General features: G+C 40.5%; 1 protein-coding gene across 5 annotated transcripts in view; it reads left to right on the top strand.

The window, feature by feature from the left end:
• ZBTB14 (zinc finger and BTB domain containing 14) overlaps nt 1–6,160 on the top strand; it is a 6,710-nt gene extending 550 nt beyond the window's left edge. The window contains exons 1-3 of one of the 5 annotated variants that reach the window (XM_029922595.1): nt 33–308; nt 1,523–1,790; nt 2,935–6,160. In XM_029922595.1, coding sequence (XP_029778455.1) covers nt 1,788–1,790; nt 2,935–4,281 — 1,350 coding nt within the window. In that variant the 5' untranslated portion in view covers nt 33–308; nt 1,523–1,787 and the 3' untranslated portion in view covers nt 4,282–6,160. Of the gene's footprint in view, nt 1–32; nt 1,190–1,522; nt 1,791–2,934 lie in introns of those variants that run through there. The other 4 variants (XM_029922594.1, XM_029922593.1, XM_029922596.1 and 1 more) reach the window with 4 other exon arrangements.
• The last annotated feature ends 12,307 nt before the right edge of the window (nt 6,161–18,467 follow it).

The following is an 18,467-nucleotide window of genomic DNA, read 5'->3' as shown; positions in this document are numbered from 1 at the left end:
GCGCGGAGCCGCGGCCCCCAGCCTGCGCTGGATTACGATTTTGAAAGGGAAAGTGGCCCTTTCACCTCCCGGCTCCGAGGCAGGCAGCTTTTGTTTAGGAAGGGATGCAAAAGGCCTTACCCGTACCCCAACCTCCCGGGCCCAAAGAAAGGGGAGCGAGGCCTGAGAGGCTCTGAAGTCCTCTTGGGTCTTGCGCTAGGTTCCCTGCTTCCTCCCCATCCCAAAGTTGCGAGCTTTCAACCGGGAAGTCGTGCCGCCGCCATTGTCGCGGCTGCTCTGGGGTAGGGGAGGCGGCTGCCGCCGCTTATGTAAGTTTGACTTTCCTGGAGCCCCGGCTCTGTAACGGCGGCCTAGCGCGCCCGCGGTTTGGAGAACCACAGTAAAGGGGCAGTTTGTCTGGAGGTGTAGTTGAGGCTACTACGTCTTTCCCTCCACCTACACAGATGCTGGCAACGGCTATCTTCCAGTTTAACTCACCTCAGCTTCGCAACTGGAAATCTTAGCAGAAAATAATGGTCCACGGTTATCTTGAGAGAGAGTGGGGGCCAAATATCACACTGCACCCCCCTCCTTCCCCCTATTCAGCCCAGTGGTGTGTTGCCATGGGTACTGCAAGGCCACTCCTTCCTTAGTCCCATGCACTTTCATCCCACAAGCCCTAGGGAGAGTTAAAACAGTGGAAAGTGACTGGGTAGGAAGGTTTTGCGTGGATGCCTTCCCTTGGAGATGACTGCAGGCCGAGGTGCATCTAGGGGACAGGCAGAGTGGGAAGCAACCTTAGAAGTAACGTTGCCTAGCTCTCACACTGCAGATAAGAAACCCCCTGCTACTTTAGGGAACTTAGTGGTGTGTTTACTTTACTGGAGAGGGAACTTTTGAGGGGTTTCAGAATGTTGGTCACTAAGTTTGGGTATTGCACAATTTTTGTGTAAGAATATTGCAACTCAGTCCTTGGTCCTACCACACACCATAGTTTGTGTGGTCACTGTTCAATAGAGGAAGGTGGTTTTCAGAATACTGGTCTGCAGGATAGAGTCCCTCTGGGACTTCCAAAAGCTCCCAAAAAGCTACAATTTTTTCAGTCTCACAGTAGGGATAGAGGTGAACACACCTGGATTTCTCAATTACAACCATAAAGACCGGTGTAGGTTAAGCGGTAGGTGCACATCACATAGAAGCATGGGAAGAAGTAAGCGGCTACTATTCTCTCTTCTCCAAGGTTAACTGTGGGGGGTGGACACTTCTATAACTTTATATTGGTTTTAAAATGTACACTCTATATGTTTATATAAGCCTAGAGGTAAACATGGAGGGCTACATATCCTGCAGGAAATGGTGGGGGTAGGGGATGCTTACTGGCTTTTTCTGTATCTGTGTAGCTAGCAATCTCTGTGCAAATACGGGCATGGGCTTTGTTAGAACTTCCTTAGTGGTTCTCCAACCCATTCCTCTAATCCCAGTGTACAGCCCTGCGTGCCCCAAGTGCCACAGCCTTTATCTGTTCTCATTCATATCTGTTCAGAGCTGGACCTGATGCTGCCAGTCACCCTCCTCTCTGTTCCCAACCTGAAAATGGGTACATGTGCAAGTGGCAGAACGAGAAAGGAAAGTTTATTTTTTTAAATCAATTCTTGAAAATATTCTTGTTTAGAATTTGGGATAGAGGAAGGTCCTACCTTATTCTCGTTTGTCCTTTTCTCTTGTAGGACTGGTGCTTCCCTGATCAGAGTTATTCTGATCTGAAGAATTTGGTGTTTGAAGCATTAAGATAATAGCCTGAGTTGTTCATGGTAACTATAACTTTGGATATTAAGTCTTGAAAGTATGGTTTGGTGTTTGCTTTAACAAATACAGTGTATATAATTTATATAATATATAACATATATGTATAGTACATACATACACATATCAATTATGCATTAGCCCTTCTGTTTTTTCCAGCAGAATGCTTTGTTAAATAAAAAGAAAACAATGTTACAAAAAGAAATCATATAGAACACAGTATTTTAAAAAGATACTTCTTTTAAAAATGGTCTTTTGTGCCAAATTTCTCTCATGCTGGTTCAGATTTTTTTTAGCTTATAAAATACCCATAGCACTTGCCAAGCACATCCAATTTTGATGCCACTTTCATCCGGATGGTGGATAGATTGGCATCCAGATTGAATGAAGACACTTATCACTGTCTTCCCAAACGCCATCTGATTGTCTAGGGTCATAGTAAACCTTAACCCTCATTCAGAAGTGGCCCAAGGCTGGTGAGGAGACAAACAGAAGATGACACTAAGTGGGATACTTTGGCAATGCTGTCCCTTTCTAGTTCAGCAGTGAGGCTTCTCTTCTGTCAAGGAAGAAGAACATGGAGTCTGGTAGTTGTCTCGTGGACTCTCCACTTCTGTCCATGGAATTCGAGTAGACATGACAGGCGTAGAGGCTCTTGGCCTCGGACCTCTTTCTTAAACCTTGAAGTTGTTTGTTGTCATTACCTCTAGTTGTCAGGAAGCACAAGTTTAGAGGTAGGTTGCTCAGCTCTCTAGTACATAACTACAATATTGGACAGGTTTCTAAACTCATGTGAAAAAGGGGGGTAGGAATGCCTTTGTCATAAGGTTATTGAATCAGTACATTTGGGAAGCCGTGCAAAGCACATGGAACAGTGCCTGGCATATATTAGGTGCCTACTAAAAGTGGCGGTTATTGTTACTAAGCAAATATTTCTTAACCTGAAGGTGAATAGAATTAACAACATGGGCGTCCCCAAGCCAGGGTCAGTCTTTTGTGCTCCTGTTCTTGAGCCACTTCTAACACTGACTTTTGGAAACTGCTTGCTAAGCTACTAAAAATTGATCAGGAGATGAAAGCCCACCTGTGTTTTGTATGTGGAAAAGCATTGGTCATAAATCTCAAACTTTCTTTTTGAAAATTTTTTTGTAGGAGTTTTTCATCAGTATGTCTGAAACCATTAAATATAATGACGATGATCATAAAACTCTGTTTCTGAAAACACTAAACGAACAACGCCTGGAAGGAGAATTCTGTGATATTGCCATTGTGGTGGAAGATGTGAAATTCCGTGCACACAGGTGTGTTCTTGCCGCCTGCAGCACCTACTTTAAAAAGCTCTTCAAGAAGCTTGAGGTGGATAGCTCTTCGGTAATAGAAATAGATTTTCTTCGCTCTGATATATTCGAAGAGGTCCTGAACTACATGTACACAGCAAAGATTTCTGTGAAAAAAGAAGATGTTAACCTAATGATGTCATCAGGTCAGATTCTTGGTATCCGATTTTTGGATAAACTCTGTACCCAGAAGCGTGACGTCTCTAGTCCTGATGAAAATAACGGCCAATCAAAAAGTAAGTACTGCCTCAAAATAAATCGCCCCATTGGAGATGCTGCTGACACTCAGGATGATGATGTGGAAGAAATCGGGGACCAGGATGACAGTCCTTCCGATGACACAGTAGAAGGCACCCCGCCGAGTCAGGAGGACGGCAAGTCTCCGACGACAACGCTCAGGGTTCAGGAAGCAATCTTAAAAGAGCTGGGGAGTGAGGAAGTCCGGAAGGTCAATTGCTACGGCCAGGAAGTCGAATCCATGGAGACTCCGGAATCAAAAGACTTGGGGTCCCAGACCCCACAAGCCTTAACATTTAACGATGGAATGAGCGAAGTGAAGGATGAACAGACCCCGGGCTGGACAACAGCTGCCAGTGACATGAAGTTCGAGTACTTACTCTATGGCCACCACCGGGAGCAGATTGCCTGCCAGGCGTGCGGGAAAACCTTCTCTGATGAGGGCAGGTTGCGGAAGCATGAGAAACTCCACACGGCAGACAGGCCATTTGTCTGTGAAATGTGCACAAAAGGTTTCACCACCCAGGCCCACCTGAAAGAACACCTCAAAATCCACACGGGCTATAAGCCCTACAGTTGCGAGGTGTGCGGAAAATCATTTATCCGCGCCCCAGACTTAAAGAAGCATGAGAGAGTTCACAGTAACGAGAGACCATTTGCGTGCCACATGTGTGACAAAGCCTTCAAACACAAGTCCCACCTCAAGGACCACGAACGACGACACAGAGGGGAAAAGCCCTTTGTATGTGGCTCTTGCACCAAGGCGTTTGCCAAGGCGTCTGATCTGAAAAGGCACGAGAACAATATGCACAGTGAAAGGAAGCAGGTGACCCCCAGTGCCATCCAGAGCGAGACAGAACAGTTGCAGGCAGCAGCGATGGCCGCTGAGGCCGAGCAGCAGCTGGAAACCATCGCCTGTAGCTAGAGGTGATGGGACAGGACCCCGCTTCGCCTGAGCCCCAGAGACTGACACTGCATTGTTCACCACACGTGGGCGCCAGTCACTGTAGTTTTGTGGAAACTTACAGAGCATTGTACTCACTGGACTAAAGGCAGTGCTTGGTTGGGTATTTTTAAAACTTTGCAAGGACATAAGGTTCCTTGGTTCTGACCAAACAGTTTCACTGTCCCTGTCTGGTGTCTGGTAATAATGTTGCCAGTAAGTCCCCCTCCCTCTTTTTTATGGTTTTAATTTGAGAACTCCTGTGTCAAGTTCACAAGTGGGAGACTTCTTTTCCATGTGTAATTCCTCTCGACACTTGCTGCGCTGGCAAGTGTACTGCACAGAGTGATAATTGAGTACATTGATTTCCTGATCATCACAATTATATGTGACTTAACAGTCAAAACAGCCTTTTTAATAACAATAAAAGTACTTCATGTAGATGCAGAAAATACTGGTGGGTGGTTGACCAAGAACACTGCGCGGACATGAACACAAGTTCTGGAAGTGCAGAATGGTATTAGATTTGTATTTGGTTTGTTAATTTTATATCACTGTCACTATTTTTTTGTGGACAATTAACGGTTGCTTTGCTAAAATGTTTCTTCATTTCAATTGCCCGCACTTACCCCAAAAGATGAAGTCACAAAGTCCCGAACACAGGCTGAGCAGATCCACAGGGAGGATGGCTGTCTGGGGGCTGAGTTCTTCTTATTCCTCTCTTTTGGGGCATTGTCACTTAGCAGCAGACGGGGTTTGTGTGGTAGACCAGTTATTTGAGGGATAGCAAAGGGGGGATAGGAACCTGGCTCTCAGGGACAAGGTTTTCATGTTTGCAACAATTCCAAGATTTTCTAAATCAAAATAATGCTTAGTTGATTTTTGAAATTGGTTTTTTATTTTTATTTAGGGTCAAAATTAGGACATACATTCTCCACATATATTTGTGCCACTTAAGAGAATGTCATCAAGCGGTTGGGCTCTCTGCAGCACGTGATTTATAGGAGATGTAATATTGCTTAAATTAATAAATTGAAAATCTTTTAAGTGTGTAAATAGTGTAGAAGTGTTGGTCTTATGTATTTCAAGTAAAAGTAGACAGCTGCACTTTTTTTTTTGCACATTGAATTAAAATAACTGTCATAAGCAGCAAACATCAGTCTCTTTTTTTAACCAATACTAAAGACTATCAGACCAAATGTTTATTTTTTGAAGTATATTTCATCATTGGTGGTTACAGTTTTAAGTAGAATTTGATTGCCATTTCATAGCCATAAATGGAATTATAAACGCTGTTCCAATTTGGGTGTACGAGAACTTTTTTTTTAACCATTTCTTTAGGAATATATTGAAATATCAAAATAGTTTGAATTATGTTCTGTAATAAAGTATTAGTCAATTAATTTAGAATGTACAATTTTAGGAAAATGTCATTTTTCAAATTTGTTTTTGATTCCTAGAAGTTTTTTTTTCTCAAGATACATTAAAGTCATTTCATTTCATACTTGTTGCATTAACACCTGTAATTACTGTTGTGGGAGAAATTTTATTTTTTAAATTGATTGTATATATTGTGCCTAAGATCATAGGATGAAGATACTGCCTTTTGAAGAAAGTTATTTATTGGTAAAATGTTTAGTTTAAAATTTAACTTAATTTTCTTTCTTAAAAGCCATTTACTCTGTCCTCAAAGCAGTCCTGTCACGTGTTTAGATGCTGTTAGAGGAAGGGGAGCTGATTGGCGTTCCTTGGCTGTTTTAACCAAAGCAGAGGAAAAATAATTTAACGTTGTGTTGATAGCTACTTCAGCAAATCATTTTTAGGCGCTTCATTTTTGTATATAAAAGATAATATACTTCTATCATTCCTGTTTTCATTTTTTCACAGCAACATTTCACGCATCCACCTTTCTGCCACAGCACATTTTCTATTCTGTCTTCTTTATGGTTTTACAGTTGCAAGCTAAACACGTGGTATTGATCCTTGTTGAAACCACATAGTCTCAGTGGTACCCCAAAAAAAGAAAGCACTTAATTTTTGGCATTTGATTTGTATTATGCAAATATCTATCATTTGTCCTATTTTGCATGAGAAATGTATTTGAGGTTTACTGTGGCTAACACCGGTTAAGGGGTCTGTGTCTCTTAGCGTGCATTTATTCTCTTTGTGTTTTGGTGGCAGCAAAGTCACGATGTGGAACCTTTCCTGTTCTCTGATCTTTCAGACTACCTCTCCCACCAGCATAACTTGAGGGGTCCCCCAGGTGGAGAAGCCTTCACGTTAGACCTCCAGTCACAGGCCATTAATTCTGTAATACGCTGACACTGAATCTACAATGTGCGAGGAAAGGAAATTTGAAATGTTAATGTCACCATCTTTACATTATCTGAAAGTCAGTTACTTTTTTCTGTTTGTACAAAGAAACTGTCTACAGACTTGATTTTAACTTTCATGCCAAGCTGCAGTATATTGGCGATGACTGAGAAAATTTTAGGAAGTCTAAATTTTAGGTTGTTGCCTATTAATTAACTTTGTGATTTTGGAATTGTTAGAAATCACAGAAGTTACCATCAAGTGAGCCAGATACTAACAAATTCCTACTGTTTTACTGAAGAAAATATTGAGGTGAAGGAGAATGATGCACATTTATGCAGTCCCCAGTTCAGTGGATTATGTTGTGAGGGATATCTGTAACGGAGTCACTGGGAACCTGGAATTCATTTTCCAGAGTAATGCTGTTAGTGGTGACTAGTTCCCGGAGCAGCCATGAAAGCCTTCCCTGTAAGTGTGTTACAGAACTGGTATAATGTAAGGAGTTGAGGCTTCCAGGGAAGTGAATGGAGAACTCTTACTTTACCTTTAACATCTACCTGCCTTTCTCCGATGCCACCCCCCACCCCCTGCCATGAATGGGAGACAAGACATCAGGCTCAAGGCAAGGTGACCACTGACAACCATCACAGAGGTGAGGGCTTTCATTCATTCTGCTTCATTCTCCTATTTAAATCAACGAGCACTTCAGTGATCTTCAGTCCCTTGTAATAACGCTGCCATTTTGAGACAGCCCTCACGGCTCATTGTTTCTTCAATTTAGTCTTCGTTGTAGCATACCCCCTTGAAACTGGGGATTTCTGCCTCTTAAACTATTCAAAATAAGTTCAATACTTCATCTTTTTGATAACACGAGATATGTAAAGGTAGTGTGTCATATATTGAACATCTATTGAGCGTCGTGTGTGAGGCCCTGGGCTGAATCTTGGAGACACCAAGGCAGGAGAAACAGCCCCTGCCTAGTAGAGTGTGCTTCCTTTCCCAGTCTTCAGTGTTCTTTTTTAAAAAATGAGGATTCATTTGCACATCACCCATTATTCATGATTCTTTAGAGGTCGCCATACTAATTTTATGTCAAGATTTCTAGATGTAACCTATCTGGGTTATGACAGATTTCAGCAGTTGTATATTTTCATGATCTTTTCAAGAAAAATCCCCTTTAACAATATTCATGCAAATTGTTTCATCCTGATAAGGAAATGTGGTTTAGTGGAAACACTTTTGGAAGCAAGCTGGAATTGGACCCTGGATCTGCTTAGAAATTAGATGGTGTAAATTTAGGCAAGTTCTTAACTGCCTTGAGTCTTATTTTAATTTTGTCATTTCTAAAATAGTGATGGGGATTTCTGGTATACTGATACACTTTAATCTTACTCTGTAGAAAGGATTTTTATGTGAGATTAATGGAAGTATCCTCAAAAGAAGAGCAAAGTTATTTAGTAAACTGGAGTTCTGAATCTAAAAGGAAGACCAATATTCTTGGGGTTATGTCTTTAGAGGAGAAAGCTACAGATCACCCTGGAATAAATATAGACTAGGAAGGGAAAGGTTGAGAGTCGTCCGAAATTCACCCAATTTTAGAAAAGCAAATATAAACACACTAAAAAAACTGAAGTATATCACATGTGAAGATTCCAAGTGATAACCAATATGAGGTATTTAGCCTAGCCCCTACTGCTTTTTAGGCATTCTCAGTAGAGAAGTAGAAGCAAAATTGAAGTTCTCTTTGACTGACACCTGTCAGGTCTGTAATCTCTAGCTCCAAGCTGTAGATCTAAACCTCACTTAGTCTTCTAAATTGGAAGTTCTCCAGAAACTGTTTATTTTCACACTTTTGTAAGCTTCAGCCCCTTTCTGGCTTGGTTCTGAACATGCTCCTGAATTCATTTTAGAGTTGTCGTTGGTTTTATAATCTCCCATCATTTAGGTGGATCTTTGGTTTGTAGTCGAATGTAAACCTTGGCCTCTGGACGGCTCCCTGCTTTCTGGGGGGGCATATTTGATGGCAGGGGCAGAACTGCAATTTTGAGAGCTGGCTCCTGTGTTTGATATATGGAATCACTTATTTTGTTTTAATTTTATTTTTGAGTAAGCTTGATGCCCAATGTGGAGCTTGGGCATACTCTCTATCTGAAATCGATTTTTTTAAATGTATTTATATTTGCTTCTCTAAAAGTGGGTGTATTTCAGACAACACTCAACCTTTCTCTTCCTAGTCTGTAGGAATCCCATGATGTCTCTGAAAGACATAACCCCAAGAATCTTCGTCTTTCTTTTAGTTTCAGAATTCCAGTTTACTAAATCACTTTGTTCTTCTTTTGAGAGTATTTCCATTAATCTTACATAAAATTCTTTCTGCAGAGTAAGATGAAAATATATCAGTCAACAAATGCTTATTGAATGCCTTGTGTGTGCCAAGCACTGCAGCAGGAGCATGGACCCTGTTCCCCCGTCACAGAGGTCACCCTTCGGGGTCAGGTTCAAGGATTGCCTTTCTGAGTTTTACAGAATGTTACAAAGATTTACAAATAATGATCACAAATACAAAATGCGTTTTTTAAAAAATCCGTAGTATGTATTTTAATCCAGTTCCTAGAACACACTTCACAGAGTAATTCAGGGTTTTAGATACTCATGAAATGTGTGGTTTCCAAAAGGAACACTCTCAAAGGACTTTTTTAAATATATACTGGAAACATATGTGTTAAATATGACCATTTCCATGGCAGGATTCTCATTTTATCTCACTGGTGATTTTGGAACGAAGAATGGTAATATGAGACTAAGATGTATTTCTTAAAAATAAAGGATCCTGGTATCATGAAAGGGTACTGATAGAAAATTAGAAGTACAAAAGAACAATAATCTTGGCTTCCAGCAGCTTTTAGCAAGTACATTAATAGCTCAGAAGGTCGTAGTGGAGGGAGCTCCATGAGCAATATGGAATATGTTCAGTAACAACTCCGAATGACAATGGAGTCAGTAGGCATTCCCTTAGAGCATGCCACCAAGTTAAGGATGACAATGTGCAAAGGGCAGGATAGCAAATAAGCTAATCAAAACCAGAATAGAAAAGATATTTCTTCTGTTGGTTTCAAATCACCATGAGACAGCCTATCATTCTGATGGAGTTCTACAAAAACATCTATTAAACTTACTTGGAATGTAGTCATTTTCTGGTTTTGGTCAGAGGGCAGTAGGCTTAGATGGATTCTTTCTATGATTCTGATGGGTCTGCTGGGTTTTTTGCTTGTTTGCTTCTACATCTCACTCTGAACTTCCATCAATGGATGGTCAAGAGAATCAGGAATTTATTAAAACCTAACATATGTTGAATATTTACCAGGTATCAGGCCCTCTATACAAAATCTCTTTGTATGCCTTATGACCTCTCTGAAGTACTCAGTATTACGGACAAAGACACCGAGATTCAAAGAAGTTAAAGATCCCGTCAATGTCAAGTTTTTAGAGTCAGAACAGAACATCAGGTCCATCTGCCTCCAGATGTGGCCCTGCACCTCCTTACTAGCTTCAGTCCACTGTCAGGGAGGTGGCTGGAGGAGAGAGAGGGCATTGATGCAGATAACTGCCCTGGATTTCTAGAATAAATTAGTCCAATAGTTTGATTTCTCAAGGACATTTATGATGCAAAGGAACAAATACTAAACCAACATTGTTTTACCTTGCTTCAGTTCCAGAGGCTGCCCCCAAATAACAGAAAACTGCAGATAGAATGTCAAGGATGCCTTGCAGCCCAGCAGAAAGCTGCCCATCGGCCTTCTACGCACGTTCCATTATCTGCTGAGCTGGACAGACGCACTAGGAAAAGGCCTTCCAGTTTGGTGCCAAAAAAGTTAACTCTAAAAATGGTTCTCTGTGTTAAGAGATCCTGCCTGCCTCTGTTTCCACCCCACTCTCTGAAAAGCTCTAGAAAGTATGACTTCACATTCTAACTCTGCTTTCAAGCTGTCACCATCTTGGGCTAGTTGCGTAATCTTTCTTAATTTCTTTAGCCAAAGTACAAATCGTGCACTCTTGCTTATTTCAAAAGATAAACGCATTTTTTCCCATAAGCAATAGATAAGAGATTTAGCTTAAAAATGGGTTTTAAGATCAGATAGAATAGATTTAAAATATTAAACAGGGTGGCAGAGATGGTTAGAAGGTTAATAGTTGGGAACCTGAATTACACTTCATTTTTCTGCTGTCTACATAATTAAATGTAAATGATGGGTAGGTGTGTGAGTGCTGTTTCTCTGAAAATTTTAAATGCTTTAGCTGTTGGATTCTTCCCACAATCGTTCAGCCAATAAGAAACAGGAAGTATTAATCAGACTGGAAAGTTATGGGAGAAGTTGGCCTGATCAGTGCCAACAAGATTGTGTTTAATAGTCTGGATGTCCTAGAGTAAAATGTGGGCTTGCGAAGAGAGGAGTGAAAAATGGTAGGGATGAATTAATTTTAGGTGCTATATAATTTATTATTGTTTTCCCAAACTCACTTCTGTGAATTATGAGATCGTAAGAGTTTTCTTATTTTTTTAAGTGATGCAGAGAAAATTTAATTTTGGTGATTGAGTTGAGCTAGACCATATGCTAAGTATGAGTTATCAGTTATTAATTGACATCTACAGATAGCTTTGTAGTTTACAGTAATTAATTCACAATATTAAGAGGTAAATATCTTCTCATTTTATATGCAAAAATAAAATAGACTTAAATCGAACTTTGTGCAGACTGCAGAGAGATTAATCCCAGAACTGCAAGTAGCCTGAAATAGAATAACTATATATACAGGGTCTATTTCATTTATATAAAACTTTGGCTCTTTCTAAAACTTCCTAATATAAAAGAGTAAGATTTGAAAGATTGGATTTAAAACTCATAATCAGAGTTTTCATTTTTTTCAAGTTTATTTTTTTTTTTTAAATTTATTTTTAAATGTTTTTTTAATTGTTTTTGAGAGAGAAAGACAGAGAGAGAGAGAGAGAGCATGAACAGGGAAGGGTCAGAGAGAGAGGGAGACACAGAATCTGAAGACAGGTTCCAGGCTCTGAGCTAACTGTCAGCCCAGAGCCCGATGCAGGGCTTGAACCCATGAACACGAAATCATGATCTGAGCTGAAGCCAGACGCTCAACAGACTGAGCCACCCAGGCACCCCTAAAATTTATTTTTGAGAGACAGAAAGAGGCAGCATGAACAGAGGAGGGTCAGAGAGAGAGGAAGATAGAGTCTGAAGCAGGCTCCAAGCTCTGAGCTAGCTGTCAGCACAGAGCCCGACGCAGGGCTCCAACCCACGAACCATGAGATCATGACTTGAGCTGAAGCTGGACGCTTAACTGGGTGAGCCACCCAGGGGCCCCTCAAGTTTGTTTATTTTGAGAGAGAGAATGTGAGCAGGGTAGGGACCGAGAGAGAGAGAGAGAGAGAGAGAATCCCAAGCAGGCTCTGCACGGTCAGCACAGCCCAGTGTGGAGCTTGAACTCACAAACTGTGAGGTCATGACTTGAGCTGAAACCAAGAGTCTGATGCTTAACCAACAGAGTCACCCAAGTGTCCCATGGATTTAGAATTCTTGAGTTCCTAAAGTTTGTTGTTTCATACTTTTACTCTATGATCTACTAGTTATGTTCCAGTATTGTTTCTGCTCCATCTGTGTACAGCACCTGAATTTTTAGTTGGGGCACTAGACTCCTTTTTTATTTTCTTTTGGTTTTTTAAGTTTATTTATTTATTTTGAGAGGGAGAGTGAGGGCAGGAGAGGGGCAAAGGAAGAGAATCCCAAGCTGCCCTGCACTGTCTGCTTGGAGCCAGATGTGGGGCTCAATCTTAGGAACCCTGAGATCATGACCTGAGCCAAAATCAAGAGTCAGATACTTAACTGACTGACCCACCCAGGTGCCCCCTGGGGCTCTGCACTTCTGAGTAAAGTCTCTGAAGCTAGTTTTGTGAAGCTTTTTCTCTGCTGAAAATTTTTGAGATTATTTATGTGAGTAACATAATCCAGTATGTAATTTAGAGGGTGGGCTCTCTGTGTAGACTGGTGGAGTATGAATCCTGGTTCCACCACAAACTGCATGGCCTTGGACAAGTTATAGAACCTTTCTAGGTTTCAGTTTCCTCATCTGTAACATGAGATTCTTTTTTTTAATTTTTAATGTTTCTTTATGAGAAAGAGAGAGAGAGACAGAGTGTGAGCGGGCAAGGGGCAGAGAGAGAGGGAGCCACAGAATCCAAAGCAGGCTCTAGGTTCCAAGCTGTCAGCACAGAGCCCGAAGTGGGGCTTGAACTCACAAACCATGAGATCATAACCTGAGCCGAAGTCATACCCTTACCTAGCTGAGCCACACAGACGCCCCCGTAACATGAGATTTAATGAAGGGAGAATTTTATGAATAATCCATGGAAAATTCTTATGCATGGGAAACACAATATCCTTGTTTTCAGTCCATCAGCAAAATTTCAGTGTCGTCTTAGCCTTAAATTGGCTGTACAAACTTTGAGCAACTGATTTGATCTTCCTGAATCCTCTCCCTATTTTAAAAAAAAGGGGCTTGTATTATTAGATGGTCTTTAAAGTTATCTCAGGATTTAAGCCTATTGTAATTATTTAATTAGCTGGGATAATACCCTGTAGGCATTTGTAATGTAATTGTTTGAAATTTACCTACCTTTTAACTCCAAATGGGCACCAAAGGTGATCAGACATCCAGGTTCCTTAATAACAATGAGAGAATAAGAGAGGGGTGTTCAGAACTGGTGACCATTTTCTTAAGTTTGTACTCAGTTTGAAGTTTCCCTTCAAAATGAAGGGAAAGTAAATGACTTCACACAAACTGTCATAGACTCCCAGTGAAACAGCTCAAACTGTTGCAGGATTTTTTTTTTTTTTTTTTTTTTTTTTTACCTCAGCACCCAGGATTCATTGTCTCACCGCTTTGAAGAATGAAGACGTGGACACAAAATGAGTAGCAGGCAAAAGTTTATTAGAGTATAAGATTAGAAAGGAAGAATAGAGGGGCGCCTGGGTGGTTCAGTCATTTGGGTGTCCGACTTCAGCTCAGGTCATGATCTCACGGTTTATGAGTTGAAGCCCTGCATGTGGCTCTGTGCTGACAGCTCAGAGCCTGGAGCCTGCTTCAGATTCTACGTCTTCCTCTCTCTCTGTCCCTCCCCCACGTGTGTGTGTGTGTGTGTGTGTGTGTGTGTGTGTGTGTGTGTGTGTGTGAAGCAAGAAAGAATAGAAGGAAAGCTCTCCTTAGAGAAGGAACATTTGAAAGCGAATGTCTGAGGACTATAGGCAAGTTTCCCTTCCCTTCCCCCCTCCTTCCCTCTCCCCTCCTCACCCCCTAGCCTACGTTCCTTCTCAGGTTCTACCCTTACTGGCTTGATAGCCCTAGGTGCTGGGTTGTCCTTTCCCGATTGGCTCCTTCCCATTGTATGAGGGGGACCTAGGTTTGTTGTCAAATTCCTGAGGGAAACCTGAGTGGGACCTGGTAAGGTCTGTTACATTCTTAAGAGGAACCTTATGCTTGAGGGGGTTTGCTGTGGTCAGACACTCCCAGCATTGTTCCAAAGTAGGTGTTTTTCCCCACCCAGGGACATCGGGCCCTAATCTTTCCCTCTCTGCCTACTGAATCATATTTTCTCCTATCATAAAAACCACACTTGATGAAATACAACTATTTAGCCCTACTTTTTTTGAAGACATTTTTTAAAGGTTCACAGAAAAAATGAGAGGAAGTAACTAAGCGTGGGCTTTCCTGCTCCTATTTGTAGGGACATCCTCAAAACTTCAGAGATGCATCTAAAAGAAATGCAAATTTTACTGTAAAAAGTATTCCTGCATGCCATGTTGTCCTCTTTTCTTGATTTACACTCTTGCTTTGGTGGAGGAGCACATCTGAAATGTGAGGAGTGAACAGAAGGTGAACTTTTTGCTTTTTGAGATTCATTTCACCTTCATTCTTATTGATGGTTGCCCTCGGGCTAGAATTCTAGATTGGAAAATAACCTGTCAGGAAGTGAATAATTTCATGTTCCTGCACAGTCAGAGCTTTTTGAACAAACTTTTAATGGCACGTTGGTTGAAAAACTGGTCTTGGAGCCTAAAGGGTAATTGAATAGCCTAGATAACTCCAGAAAGACTTGGAGCTTTATCTCCCAATGTCTGTCCATTTGAAAGGGGACGAACTGGCAGAGCCCAGACACAGTCATTTACATTCCAAAGGATTATTAATGACTAGGGATCAGGATTTCTAGGCTTCTCTCAAAAGGTGGATCCATTTTAGGGCCTTTATAAGCTCCCAAATTCATAATTGCAGACAGACCTTCTCTGTGCAGGGTGACATCTGGCTCTCATCATGTGACCTGTAGGGTATTGGGTGTGGGAGCTGAGGCAGTTATTGCTGTAAGTAGTAACAACTTTTGATTTCTGCTCCAGATACCTCACATCTGCTTCGAGCGTAAAAATGTGACTAAATATAGATATTAAAAACTTATAGGGGCGCCTGGGTGGCGGTTAAGCATCCAGCTTCGACTCAGGTCATGATCTCACGGTTCATGGGTTCAAGCCCCGCATCGGGCTCTGTGCTGACAGCTCAGAGCCAGGAGCCTGCTTCAGATTCTGTGTCTCCCTCTCTCTCTCTGACCCTCCCCTGCTCGCACTGTCTCTCTCTGTCTCTCAAAAATAAAAAACATTAAAAAAATAAAAAAATAAAAAAAACTTATAATCTATAATCAAAATTTTGGATATATCTTGAGAAGTCTGAAGCCATTTGATTTCTTTTTTCTTATGTGTAGCCTATATATTTTTCTCTCTTTAAAGCTTGAAGAATCTTCTCTTTATCCTCATGTTCTGAACTATGATGTTTCCTGGTAAGTCCTTTTAACCTGGAAACTATGTCCTTCAAGTTTTGCAAAGTTTTCTTGAATTATTTCATTTACAACTTCCTCATCTTTGTTTTCTCTTTCTTCAGTTTTCTTAAACAAATCCTCTAAAATCCTTGTTTTTCCATATTTACCATTTCTTTCCTTGATCTAATTTCTGAGAGATTTTCTTAACCTTATATTTTCAACATTTATATTAAGGTTTAAGAGAGTGCTTTTTATTTGAAATAATTTTAGATTTACAAAAATGTTGCAAAAACCGTTTCCATTCACCTCATATATTCCCCTAATGTTAACATCTTACATTACCACAGTATGATTATCAGAACTAAGAAATTAATATTGGAACAATTCCATTAACCAAACTACAGACTTAATTTTGGATTTCACCAGTTTGTTGTTTTACCAGTAGTATTTTTTGTTTTGTTTTCTGTTAATGGATCAAATCTGGGATATCACATTGCAATTATTTGTTCTATCTCCTTAAACTTCTCTAATCTGTGATGGTTTCTCATTCTTTCCATGATTTTCAAGACCTTGACACATTTGCAGTGTACGTGTGTGCTATTTTTGTAGAATGTGTCTCAATTTGAGTTTGTCTGATAATTTCTCATGATTACATTGAGGGTGTGCATCTTTGGCAAGAATACCACAGAAATGATGTGCCTTTCTCTGTGAATTATATCAGGAGGTTCTTGATGTTGCTGTGTTTTATTGCTGGTGACATTTAACTTGTTCGCTTAAGTAATCTAGTTCTTGTAAAGATGCTCAGCTATAAACTTACTATGTTTCCTCTTTATAGTTAATATTATGGTGATGGTACTTTGAGAACATATAAACATCCAATTTCTCCTCAAACTTGAGGTCACTAATTTTAGCATCAAACTTTGGTGGAAATTGCCTGTAGTAGTTATTACCATGGTGTTCTAATAGTGATTTTTTTTTGTTTTACTCACTCTTTCTAGATATGTTAAATGAAGTTCTTTTATAAGGAAGAAATGTGCTTTGCCCCCAACTATTTATTTATTCAATCATTTATATCAGAGCTCATCAATATTCAGTTTGTTCTATGGGCAATATGCCAATGCTAACATTATTTGGTTACCCAAATTGTTTCAACTTTGTCCAGTGGACTATCATAATTCTTAATTTCATTATACTTTGTTTTGTTTTTGAATGCCTCCCTCCTGGTCCCTTTCATAGCATCCTGTTCTTGTCATACGGTTGCAAATTCTTCTTTTATACTTCTGAAGATACTAATGGTAGGGTTTTTTGGGTTTGTTTTTTTTTAATGTTCTTCTCTCTGAATCAATCATTTATTTACTCAAAGTTTTTTTTTTTTTGCCTATATTCATTTGCTTGTGTGACTTAGTTTCTTTCATGTTAGTGACTTTCCTCAGATGACTGGTAATATTTCTTTGTCACCTCATTTCTAAAACTGGGTTCTGAAAGCTGCTGGGAATCTCTGAGCCCACTGGGGAGGCTTCCACTCTCTGGTGATCTCGCTGGGATGCTTGCTGGCTATCTTCTGATGTCAACATCTTTAGATCCTTCTTTTTGAGTTGGTCAGATATAGCAAAACATATTCTCACATCTGTTTGGGAGGAAGGTTTTAGCTGATAGTGTTCTAGGAATCTACAGGCCATGAAGGCTGAAGAATCTCATCATTCAATATGTATGAGTTCCTGCTAGTCTTGTTTTTAAAATTTTTTTATGTTTATTTATTTTTGAGGTAGGGAGGGGCATAGAGAGAGGTAACACAGAATCCAAAGCAGGCTCCAGGCTCTGAGCTGTCAGCACAGAGCCTGACATGGGGCTTGAACTCAAGAACTATGAGATCATGATCTGAGCTGAAGTCAGACGCTTACCTGAATGAGCCACCCAATTGCCCCTCTAGTCTTGTTTTTAAATTCCCACCTTCAGCTGGCTCTGGTGTCCCACAATCCAGACACTTCTTTTACCTCAATCTGGAGAATGTTTTTAAAAAATTATTTTACTGTCATTTAGTGGCAGTTTGACATGGTAAAGTAAGTAAATAAATGCCTGTGTTCATCTATCAGAAGTCCCAGCAACAATTTCAACATGAAATTTCTTAAGGGAGTTATTAGAAGATCTTAAATTAGAATGTGCCAAAATGTACCAAGGCCTGCCTAGTAGCCTTTGGGGTCAGTCAGTAAGTCTGAAGTTCTAATGTCTTTTCTTTGAACTAGATTAACCTTAAAACATTCAAATTCTGCACTTAGGTTTTAGGTCTTTAGTTTGTAACGTTTGGAAAGAAATCAGCACACAGCTATGTTACTTGGTTGTCATGAGACTCAAATAAGTTATAAAAGTGTTACTGATCTTTTTCATCCCCAGGTAAAAACATTTTAGCAAGATGTTTCTAAATGAAATACAGAAAGATATTTATCTTATTGAATAATAATAACGTGTGTGTCTGTGGTGACATTCACTGGCTTTAGTGCTCTACTTTCTTTTTTTTTTTTAATGTTTTATTTATTTTTGATACAGAGAGAGACAGAGCATGAGAGGGGAAGGGGCAGAGACAGAAGGACACAGAACCTGAAGCAGGCTCCAGGCTCTGAGCTAGCCATCAGCACAGAGCCTGACGCGGGGCTCGAACCCACGAATGTGAGATCTGACCTGAGCCAAAGTTGGAGGCTTAACCGACTGAGCCACCCAGGCGCCCCTAGTTCTCTACTTTCTTAAGCCTCCTTCTATAGGCACCTGTGTTTGTTACAATCCAAGTCCTCTAGCAGGGGCCAGAGATGCAGTGAGCATCCTCACAACCTAGTGGAGGTATAAGGTTGATAAACAATTGCAATTTCATGAAAGGGGCATGGGTGGGGGCAGGGGGATGTCACATAGGGCAAGTGAGGGGGAGGGAGAGCTCTTGGAGGGAGGTTCTTCAATATAAATGATCTCCATATTGATTTCTAGTTGGCAT

This window comes from Suricata suricatta, chromosome 14 (assembly GCF_006229205.1).
Source record: "Suricata suricatta isolate VVHF042 chromosome 14, meerkat_22Aug2017_6uvM2_HiC, whole genome shotgun sequence".
NCBI lineage: Eukaryota > Metazoa > Chordata > Mammalia > Carnivora > Herpestidae > Suricata > Suricata suricatta.
This window is presented reverse-complemented; position numbering and strand designations above follow the sequence as displayed.